Below are 12,002 nucleotides of genomic sequence, written 5' to 3'. Positions count from 1 at the left end.
CTTTTTAGCAAATGGTGCTGGCAAAACTGGATGTCCATCTGCAAAAAATGAAACAGAACCCATACTGCATTCCATATGCAAAAACTAACTCAAAATGGATCAAAGACCTAAATATAAAACCTAAAAACCATGAAGTTCATAAAAGAAAAAATAGGATCAACGCTAGAGGCCCTAATACACGGCATGAACAGGATACAAACCACAACCAACAACACACAAGCTCCAGAGGATAAGCTAGATAACTGGGATCTTCTAAAAATTAAACACTTATGTTCATCAAAGACTTCACCAAAAGAGAACCTTACAGATTGGGAAAACAATTTTTGGCTATTACAAATCAGATAAAGGCCTAATCTCTAAAATCTACAGGAAAATCCAGCACTTCTACAACAAAAAGACAAATAATCCAATTAAAAAATGGGTAAAGGAAACGAACAGACACTTCACCAAAGAAGACATTCAAGCAGTCAACAGACATGTATGGAAATGCTAACGATCTCTAGCAAATTAAAACCACAGTGAGATATCGTCTGACCCTGGCATTTCTGGCACGAAACAATAAAACAGGAAATAACAAATGTTGGAGAGGCTGTGGGGAGATTGGAAGTCTTATGTACTGCTGGTGGAAATGCAAAATGATACAACCATTTTGGAAAATGATATGGCGCTTCCTTAGAAAGCTAGAAATAGAAATACCATTTGATCCAGCAATCCCACTCCTAGGAATATAAAAAAAAAAAAAAAACTATAAAAAAAAAAAAAGGAATATATCCTAGAGAAATAAGAGTCATCGCAGGAATAGACATATGCTCACCCACGTTCATTGCATCTGTGTTCACAATAGCAAAAAGGCGGAAACAGCCTGGATGCCCATCAACAGATGAATGGATTAACAAGCTGTGGTACATACACACAATGGAGTATTAAAACCAAAAACCAAACACACTGCCGTTGAGTTGATTCTGACTCATAGCGACCCTATAGGACAGAGTAGAACTGCCCCACAGAGTTTCCAAGGAGCGCCTGGCAGATTTGAACTGCCAACCTCTTGGTTAGCAGCCGTAGCACTTAACCACTATGCCACCAGGGTATCCCCAATGGAGTATTACACAATGATAAAGAACAACAAACCTGGGAAGCATCTCATAACATGGATGAATCTGGAGCGCATTATGCTGAGTGAAATAAGTCAATCACAAAAGGACAAGTATTGTATGAGACCATTACTGTAAAAACTCATTAAAAGGTTTACATACAAAAAGAAACAATCTTTGGTGGTTACAAGGGAGGTGAGGTGGGGATGGAAAAACACTTAACAGACAACAGATCGGTGGAAACCTTGGTGCAGGATAAGACAGTACACAATACTGGGAAAGCCAGAACAACCTGTACAAGGCAAGGTCATGGTAGGTCCATAGACACATCAAAACTCCCTGAGGGACCAAACTGCTGGGACCATGATTTTGGGGAATATCAAGCTCAATTGGCATAACATTATTTATAAAGAACACATACTTCATTCTACTTTGCTGAGTAGCGTCTGGAGTCTTAAAAGCCTGTGAGCGGCCATCTAGGATACTCCACTGGTCTCACCCCATCAGGAGCAAGGAATAATGAAGAAAACTAAAGATACAAGGGAAAGATTAGTCCAAAGTACTAACGGACCACATCTACCATGGCCTCCAACAGACTGAGTCCAGTACAATGAGATGGTGCCCGGCTACCACCACTGACTTCTCTGACAGGGATCACAATAAAGGATCCCAGACAGAGTTGGTGAAAAATGTAGAACAAAATTCTAATTCAAAAAGAAGACCAGACTTGCTGGCCTGACAGAGTGTGGAGAAACCGTGAGTGTATGGCCCCCAGGCACCCTTTCAGCTCAATAATGAGGCCACTCTTGGGGTTCACTTTTCAGCCAAAGATTGAACAGGCGCACGGAACAAAACAAGACTAAAGTGGCCCACTAGCCCTGGGACAGGGACTAGAAGTCAGGAGGGAACAGGAAAGCTGGTAATAGGGAACCCAGGGTTGAGAAAGGAGAGTGTTGACAGGTCGTGGGGTTGTTAACCAATGTCATAGAACAATGTGTGTACTAACTGTTTGAGGAGAAACTAGTTTGTTCTGTAAACCTTCATCTAAAGTACAATTAAAAATTTTTTAAAAATTAAAAAAATAAAGAACACTTTAAGTTCTATCCTGAAGTGTGGTGCTAGAATAATGTCCATACACCTATAAGGAAGACCAGTTAATATGGCTATGATTCATATTCACACACCAAACACTAATGTCAATGATAAGGAAATTGAAGATTTTTACCAACTTCTGCAGTCTGAAATTGATGAAATATGCAATCAAGATGCATCGATAATTCCTGGTGATTAGAATGTGAAAGTTGGAAACAAAGAAGAAGGATCAGTATTTGGAAACTACAGTCTGGGTGGTAGAAAAGACGCTGGAGATGGCATGATAGAATTTTGCACTACCAAGGACTTATTGCAAATACCTGTTCTCACCAACATAGATGGTGACTGTACATGTGGATCTCTTCAGATGGAATACGCAGGAATCAAATCAACTACATCTTTGGAAAGAAATGATGGAAAAGCTCAATATCACCAGTCGGAGCAAGGCAAGGGGCCAACTGTAGAACAGACCATCAGTTGCTCATATGGAAGTTCAAGTTGAAGCTGAAGAAAATTAAAACAAGCCCATGAGAGCCTTACAACCTTGAGTATATCCCACCTAAATTTAGAGACCATCTGAAGAACAGATTTGATGTGTTGAACACTAATGACTAAAGACCAGATGTCTTGTGGACTGACATCAAGGACACCATACGTGAAGAAAGCAAGAGGTCATTAAAAAGACAGGAAAGAAAGAAAAGACCTAAGTGGATGTCTGAAGAGACTCTGAAACTTGCTTTGAACATAGAATAGCTAAAGCAAAAGAAAGAAATGATGAAGTAAAAGAGCTTAACAGGAGATTTCAAAGGGCAGCTAGAAAAGACAAAATAAAGTATTATAGTGACATGTGCAAAGGCCTAGAGTTAGAAAACCAAAAGAGAAGAACACACTTGATATTTCTGAAGCTGAAAGAACTGAAGAAAAAAAATCAAGCCTCGAGTTGCAGTACTGAAGTATTCTATGGGGAGAATACTCAACAACGCAAGAAGCATCAAAAGAAGGTGGAAGGAATACACAGAGTCACTGTACCCATAAGAATTGGTCAATGTTCAACCATTTCAGGAGGTAGCATGCGATCAAGAACCAGCAGTACTGAAGGAATAAGCCCAAGCTGCAGTGAAGGCATTGGTGAAAAGCAAGCCTCTAGGGATTGGTGGAATACCAACTGAGATGTTTCAGCAAACAGATGCAATGCTGGATGTGTTTACCTGTTTATGCCAAGACATCTGGAAGATAGCTACCTGGCTAACTGACTGGAATTGATCCATATTTTTGCCTGTTCCAAAGAAAGGTGATCCAACAGAATGGGAAAATTATTAAACAATATCATTAATATTACACACAAGTAAAATTTTGTTGAAGATCATTCAAAAGCAGCTGCGGCAGTATATCCACAGGGAACTGCCAGAAATTCAAACTGAATTTAGAAGAGGACGTGAAACCAGGGATATCATCGCTGATGTCAGCTGGATACTGGCTGAAAGTAGAGAATACCAGAAAGATGTTTATCTGTGCTTTTATTTGCTGTGCAAAGGCATTCGACTCTGTGGATCAGAACAAATTATGGATAACATTGTAAAGAATGGGAATTCCAGAACACTTAATTGTGCTCATGAGGAACCTGTACATAGACCAAGAGGCAGTCCTTCAAACAGAACAAGGGGATACTGCATGGTTTAAAATCACAAAAGGTGTGTGTCAGAGTATGATCCTTTCACCATACTTATTCAATCTGTATGCTGAGCAAATAATCCAAGAAGCTGGACCATATGAAAAAGAATGAGGTGTCAGGATTGGAGGAAGACTCATTAACAACCTGCAATATTGCAGATGACACGACCTTGCTTGCTGAAAGAGAAGAGGGTTTGGAACAGTTACTGATGAAGATGAAAGACCACAGCCTTCAGTATGGATTACACCTCAACATAAAGAAAGACCAGATGAGTTATGGAATGACATCAAGGGCATCCATGAAGAAAACATAAAAAAAAAAAAAAGAAGGTAAGTGGGCAGGGAAACTAGATTAATGGAAACAGAACAACCAGAATGGAAATAATGAGACTATCCATACATTGTGAAGAATGTAACCAATGTCATTGAAGAATTTGTATAGAAATGGTTGAATGGGAACCTAAACTGCTGGGTCAACCTGTACTGCAAAAACAATAAAAAATTGTTAATTTTAAAAAAAGTTCCTAATTGAGGGCCAAACCTTTTCACATATCCTTGGCCAACATTCCTGTCCACTTAGTGCTAATGAGCACAGGTCCCAACAGTCCCAACAGCCCCTATTTATCATTTGCAGTTGGCCCATGAGATCAAAAGAATGTGCAATTCAGGGCTAAAGAGTATAAGGACCCATTTCTATATTCACAGAATTTTTTTTTAATGTAATTCATGTAAGTATCAAGTATCAGACCTATTGATTTGATGTTTTCCTTCTATTTTATTTTATTTTTTTATTTTGGTGAAAACCTATACAGCAAAAGACACAAGATTTCAACAATTTCTACATGTACAATTTGGTGACATTGGTTACATTCTTTAGTTGTGCAATTATTCTCGCTATCCTTTTCCAAATTATTCCGTCACCATTAACTTAAACTCACTGTCCTATAAGCTTATCTAACCCTTTGAGTTGCCGTTGTCAGTTGGATCTCATATAGATAATTCTTTTAAAGAGCACAATTGTTATGGCAGACACATTTTACTAATTAAGCTAAGGTTGGTTTAAGGTTTAAGGTTTAAAGATTATCTCAGGGTAATAGTTTCAGGGTGTCATCCAGCCTCAGTGGCTCCAGAAAGTTTGGATTCCATGAGAATTTGAAATTCTGTTCCACATTTCACCCCTTTTGATCCAGGTGATTTTTTTTTTTTTTTAGTGGAAAATTAGATCAAATCTCTGGGTATATTGTATGCATATACCTATTTTTTTTCTCTGAAGTTCTCACCTAAGTAATACTCACCTTCGCAAGTTACTCCAGGATCAGTGAACTCTTTTTCCCCACTGCTTGACTCATATCCGGCTTCACAAGAGCAATTGTAGCCTTCCGTAAAGTTGTTGCAAATGGATTTGGCTGGGCATACTGTGGAGTTATCGCATTTATTCACATCTGTGAATTAGAATTAACGAAAGGTCAAACTAGGGAAGTGATCCATGGCACCATCTTGTCATATACCCATTCATTCAACAAAAAGTCATGGAGGGCTCCCTACATATCAGCTCCTGTTCTAATGAGCTAAGACCTGTAATGGATCAAGAACACTCATGTTTTCTATCAGGGACACAATGAACAAAATGTCACTCAAAGAAAGGACTATAAAGAAAAATATAATAGTGTAAGGAGCCAAGACGATAGGGAGGGAGGCATATTCCATAGGATGGACAGGGCAGGTCTTGCTGGAGAGATGATTTTATCCCGAGTATAAAAACCAAAAACCCTTTGCCATCAAGCTGATTCTGACTTATAGTGACCATAGGACAGAGCAGAACTGCCCATAAGGTTTCCAAGGTTGTAGTCTTTACAGGAGCAGACTGCCACATCTTTTCCCCACAGCTGCTGGTGGGTTTGAATTGTTGACCTTTCGGTTAGCAGCCCAGTGCTTAACCACTGCACCACCAAAATGAGCAATATGAGCCTTGATGGTGCCAACAGTTAAGTGCTTGGCTGCTAGCTGAAAGATTAACAGTTGGAACACACCCAGCAGCTCTGGAGAAGAAAGAACTGGCAATCTGCTTTCGTAAAGATTACAGCTAAGAAAACCCTATGGGGAAATTCTACTCAGTCACATGGGGTTGCTGTGAGTCAGAATCGAGTTGATGACGCACAGCAGCAATAATAGCAAGGGTGTTGAAATGTATATAACCAAATTCCATTGTCGTTGAGTTGATGCCAACTCATAGCAAACCTGTAGGACGGAGTAGAACTGCCCCGTAGCGCTTCTAAGACTGTAATCTTTATGGAAGCAGACTGCCATGACTTTCTTCCATGGAGTGGCTGGTAGGTTCTAACCACCGACCATTCGGTTAGCAGTGGAGTGCTTAACCACTGCCCCACCAGGGCTCCTTGAAATTTATATAAAGTACCCATATCTCTGTAAATTGTGGTATTGGCAAAGAATATTGACTATACCATGGACTGCAAGAAGAAGGAACAAATCTGTCTTGGAAGAAGTGCAGCCAGAATGCTCCTTAGAGAGCAAAGATGGCGAGATTTCGTCTCACACACTTTGGACGTATTATCAGAAGGGACCAGTCTCTGGAGAAGTGGACGGTCAGCAAAAATGAGGAAGACCCTCAATGAGGTGGACTGATATGGTGACTGCAACAGTGGCCTCAAGCATAACAATGATTGTGAGGATGGCGCAGGACTGGGCAGTGTTTTCGTTCTGTTGTACATGGGGTCACTATGAGTTGGAACCTACTTGATGGCACCTAACAACAACAGTATCTCTGTAAGTTGCCATGAGGCTGTATTACCTATCTTGGAATGAGAACTTAAGAACCTAAGGTGGAAGCCTAAGAAGGTAGACTCCTGAGCTAAATCAGCTGGGTCCAAAATCCTACTCCTCTACTTTAGCTGTGTTATCTAAGCCAAGTTACTTAGCCACCCTGTGCCTCAGTTTTATCATCTGGAAAATAAAGATATTAATAGTATCTATCTCAAAGGGTTGTTAGGAGTATTAAAAATTGCAATGCCACTGTATTCACAAGTTCTTAGTGAAGGACCATTTGGAGCAAGGCACAGACCAGACACTTCTAATGACGTGGTCGACAGGCATTTATTACAGCACACTTCAGCTTAGGTTTCCCAAGTGAGGCTCCTGTCCACAGGGTTAGATCGCATCCAAACACTCCCCAGTTCGCATTTTGGGAGGAGAGCACCTAAGTTCCCCTCTTCCAGGATTAAGTACTAACAGGACAGCATGTACAGACGGCAGATAGGGGAAGGGGCAATAAAAGGGAGGTAAGGAGCCCTGGTGGCACAGTGGTTAAGTGCTTAGCTGCTAACGGAAAGATCGGCGGTTCGAACCCACCAGCCACTTTGCCAGAGAGAAAGCTGTGGCAGCCTGCTTCTGTAAAGATTACAGCCTTAGAAACCCTATGGGGCAGTTCTGCTCTGTGGTATAGGGTCGCTACAAGTCGGAATTGGCTTGGGTTTTAATAAAAGGCAAAACTCATTGCCTTCGAGTCGATTCCGACTCACAGCGACCCGGTAAGACAGAGTTAAACTGTCCCATAGGTTTCTAAGGAGTGGCTGAGCTCTTAACCACTGCACCACCAGGGCCCCAATAAAAAGTAAAAGGTGGTAGTAAAAGTGGAAAGCCCCCTGCAGGCAATGAACATTATTTATTGCCCCTGTTCAGAATGGGCTAGATTTTCTGGTGCCAGAGAACAGCCCTTCGTCCCTTACCCAACTAAGTTAACAGAGTTCTGGGTTTCTTCAGAGGAAAACATCTCCCTGTAAGGTGCACACTTTACTTTGTGTCCTTTAGTGGATAGTATGTCCTTATGCAGCTAAGGAGACGGTGAGGGGAAAATATTATACAGCATACCTGTGCATCCAGCCAATAAGATATTACACGTAAGCAACTAGAAGAGTACCTGTGGCAGAGCAAACACTAAACACTAGTTATGATTATCATTTCTGGACCCCATGATTCAGCTACTGCTTATCCCTTAGGTGTGGTCTCCTGGTGTGTTTTCTCCCTCACTCCCTTTCTCCATCCCTTCTTCCCTTTTTCTTTCCATCTTTGGCTCCAGAATGAAAACAGGAAGCAGAAAAATATGAAGCCATACATGTTTGGTTGAATGCCTACCAAAGGTAACAATATAATATTTTGTCCAACATTTCTATGTGGTGTTGGGATGGGGGTGCAGAGGAAAGCTTTCCACATATTTGTTAAGATTGTGACAAGATTGTTTTCATTTATTATGTAATTTTGCTTTTAGCTGTCTTACTAAATAATATATCCATCAATAAAAATAAAAAAAAAATAGAGTGGCACAATACAATACTAAAAACCAAAACAGAAAGTTGTCGAGTTGACTCCAACTCATGATGACCCCATGTATATCCGAGTAGAGCTGTGCTCTATAGGGTTTTCAGTGGCTGAGTTTTTTGGAGGTAGATTGCCAGGCCTTTCTTCCAAGGCACTTCTGGGTGGACTCAAACTTCCAACCTTTATGTTAAGAGCTGAGCATGTTAACTTTTTGTACCACCTGCCCACTGCCGTCGAGTCAGTTCTGACTCATAGTGACCCTATAGAACAGAATCAAACTGCCTCATAGGGTTTCCAAGGTTGTAATCTTTACAGAAGCAGATTGCCACATCTTTCTCCCACAGAGAACTTGGTGGTTTCGAACCCCCAACCTTTTGGTTAGCAGCCCAACTCTTAAACAGTGTGCTACCAGGGCTCTTTTGGCACCACCTGGGGGCAGTATCATACTAATCTGCTATTTATGATGATGGAAACCCTGGTGATGTAGTGAATAAGAGTTCAGCTGCTAACACAAAGGTCAGCAGTTCAAATCTACTAGGTGCTCCTTACAAACCCTGTGGGGCAATTCTACTCAGTCCTATAGGGTCACTAGGAGTCAGAATTGACTCAACGGCAATGGGTATTAATGATGACATGGCTCAATATTTATTGACAAGAAAATATATTCAGTCTATATTAGATGAAATAAAATCAGATTAGAAAACAGATTGTAAGCTATGATCTCATTTGGTAAAATTACATATAAATATAAAACAAGTGAGATCAGATAAGCAGTATAATAAAAACAGTGGTCATCTCTTTGTTATCTCCATATTCTTTTTCTCCTGATTTTTGTGTATTCTTTTTTCAAATAGCTTGTGTAAATTAAGCGGTCAGAATAAACCAGTGAAGCTATTGTTTTATGTTGTCAGCATGATATGCTGGGAAAAAAAAAAAATCATTCGGGCCAGAATCACGCTCTTCTAGGTGTGAATTTTGGGGCTAACAAAATTTGTACTGCTCATCTCCAAAGTGTTGTAGGACAAACTGGGAATAAATGGGAACTGCTTTGTAAATAAATATCTATAGAAATGCAGGCTGTACTAACCGTTCCATTCTTACTCCCAATCACCCACGTACCTTGGCATGATGAATTGCAAAAGTTCATGAAGAAAATTAGGCAGAAAAGTCCTAAGAGAAAGAACAAAAATGGAATGGTTAAGACCCTCAACCAGATGGATTGACACAGTGGCTGCAACAGTGGGCTCAAGCATAACAACGACGGCGAAGATGGCACAGGACCGAGCAGTGTTTCATTCTGTTGTACGTAGGGTCGCTATGAGTCGTAATTGACTTGACGACACCTAACATCGACGACAATCTTTACAGAAGCAAATCACCAGGACTTTCTTTGGTAGCAGTGCTGGGTGGGTTCGAACTACCCAACCTTTAGGTCAGTAGTTGAATGCGAACCATTTGCACCACCTTGTAAATCACATGAGTTAATCATCATCAAATAAGTTAAAAGGTAAAATTATAAAAGTCCTATTGATATTTATAACAAAACAACACATAACATGAAAGGGTTTTAGTGTTTCATATAAGATGGTGCAGGGCTTCTGAAATTAGGAGCAGAAAGTGCCTCCATCTACCCTGCAGCAGCCTGAGTGTCCCTGTCCCTCTCGGGCTCTAACTATGGAAGGTTCAGATTATAGACAGGAGCATCCCTTCAATGAGCTCCTTTAGATGCTCTGTTGTTCCAAGCTGCCATGGAGTCAGCCCCAATTCATGGCGACCCCATGCACAACAAGATCAGAAAATTGTAATCCGTAAGGTTTTTGTTGGCTGCTTTTCCGAAGTAGATCACCAGGCTTTTCTTCCTAGTCTGTCTTAGTCTGGAAGCGCCCCTGAAATCTGTTCGGCATACTAGCAACATGCAGAGCTCCACTGACAGATGTGTGCTAGCTGTGCATGAGGGGCACCGGCTGGGAATCCAAGCCAGGACCCCCACACAGAAGGCGAGAATCCTACCTCTGAACCACCACTGCCCCCCTTAACAACACAACCTGTTGCTGTGGAGCCAGTCCTGGCTCCTGGAGGCCCCAGTGTGTCCGAGTAGAAGTGTGCTCCGTAGGGTTTTCAGTGGCTGATTTTTCAATAGGTCACTGGGCCTTTCTTCTGAGATGGCTCTGGGTGGACTTGAACCACCAACTTTTCGGTTAGCTGAGAAAGTTGTAACTGTTTTCACCACCCAGGTTCTCCCCGCCCCCTAGCACCACAGCTCAGGTAATACCATCTAAGACATACCTCGGCCCTGGTTAAAAGAGAAACAGGTGGACACCCCACAGGCCACATTGCTGAATAAAAAACAGAATATGAGAAGAAAGGGGTCCTTGCTGTTTCTAGTTGAAAAGAATAGAATATTTCAAAGACTTACCGTACAAAAACAAGAACCGACTTCTAGCCATAATGACAGATATGAGGGCAAATACAGGAACTTGCATCTTCTTGTATCTTTCTCTGGTGTTTCTCAATGAGAATTGGAGGTTTCGTAACTATGGGGCTTTCCTCTACTAGTGTAACAGGCAATCGAAGAGGATCTTTTATTTTGTAAAAAGAAAAGGAAAACAGGGAAAGTCTACTGAAGTCTTCAACTTACTCTGAGATGCATAAAAAAATAAGATGGACGAATGGATGAGTGGGGGATACAGCGATGGTGATATATGTGCAAAAAACAAGTATAACAAAATGTTAATCATACATTCTAGATGGTGGGCATATTGGAGTTTGTTATAAAATTCTTTGAACTTTGCAGCACGTTTGAAAATTTTCATAATTAAATGTTGGGAGAAGTTTGAAAGTAGCTTGTACTTATTATAGAAATCTTAGACAACATGGACCCCCCCCCCCAAAAAAAAAAAGAAGAAAATAAAAGTTCCTTCTAAACTGTAAGCTCAGAGCTCCTGCTAACATTTTAGGAAAAAATTAATCGGGCTACTCATGTTGTTTTGTAGTTTAATTTTTAAATTTAACTTTAGATCAGTGTTTGTCTACCTCGGCATTATTGGCATGGGGGCTGGATAAGCTTTTCGCTTGGAGGTAAGGCTGGCTTGTGCGTCGTAGGATGTTGGGTGGTATCCCTGGTCTACTACCCACTGGATTCCAGAAACAATCTTCCGCAGTTGAAACAGCCAAAAATGTCTCCAGACATTGCCAAGTGAACCCTGGTCTCTGAGCTCAGAACCACTGTTCTAGGTTATAAACATCTTTCCATATGAAAATGCATACATCCTTGAAGAAAGTGCCAAAATCTTAAAGACATTGATTATGATTTAAACAAACGGAAGGAGATCTTGTGTGCTATGGTGGGATGACTCATTGCCGTAAAACATTTCTGTTGTACCAAAATTAATATAAAAAGTGGATGCAATTACAATTAGGTATTCAATGCCTGATTTGTCATGTTTTTGCAAGAGGATAGGGCGGGATACAATTATTTTAAGCCCACGTTGTTGTTAGTTGCTGATGAGTCGATTCTGACTGGTAGGACTGCTCTGTGGGGTTTTCAAGGCTGTGACCTTTTGGAAGCAGACTGCCAGGCCTCTCTTCTTGGCATCTCTGAGTGGACTCGCCAGACTTTTGGCTAGTAGTTGAATGTTTAACCATTTGCACCACACAGGGACTCCTTAAGCTCATGTAAGAAGATTAAGTGTCTGAGGCTCCAACCCAGCGCCGTCGAGTCGATTCCGACTCATAGCGACCGTGTAAGACAGAGTAAAACTGCCCCATAGAGTTTCCAAGGAGCGCCTAGTGGATTCGAACTGCTGACCCTTT

General features: G+C 41.1%; 1 protein-coding gene across 10 annotated transcripts in view; it reads right to left on the bottom strand.

Annotated features, from left to right (window-relative positions):
- Positions 1 to 10,686, bottom strand: part of LOC100666121 (putative adhesion G protein-coupled receptor E4P) — a 64,945-nt gene extending 54,259 nt beyond the window's left edge. For 8 of the 10 annotated variants that reach the window (XR_010321199.1, XR_010321200.1, XR_010321198.1 and 5 more), the window contains exons 1-3: positions 10,606 to 10,686; positions 9,309 to 9,359; positions 5,153 to 5,299 (exon numbers count right to left, since the gene is read on the bottom strand). Coding sequence is in view for 3 of the 10 variants with exons in the window: in XM_023540454.2 (XP_023396222.2) it covers positions 5,153 to 5,299; positions 9,309 to 9,359; positions 10,606 to 10,672 (265 nt within the window). In the remaining 7 variants the exon portion in view is untranslated. Of the gene's footprint in view, positions 1 to 2,506; positions 2,691 to 5,152; positions 5,300 to 7,742; positions 7,792 to 9,308; positions 9,360 to 10,605 lie in introns of all 10 variants that reach the window. The other 2 variants (XM_064280443.1, XM_023540457.2) reach the window with 2 other exon arrangements.
- Positions 10,687 to 12,002: the final 1,316 nt, after the last annotated feature.

This window comes from Loxodonta africana, chromosome 3 (assembly GCF_030014295.1).
Source record: "Loxodonta africana isolate mLoxAfr1 chromosome 3, mLoxAfr1.hap2, whole genome shotgun sequence".
Classification (NCBI taxonomy): Eukaryota; Metazoa; Chordata; class Mammalia; order Proboscidea; family Elephantidae; genus Loxodonta; species Loxodonta africana.
This window is presented reverse-complemented; position numbering and strand designations above follow the sequence as displayed.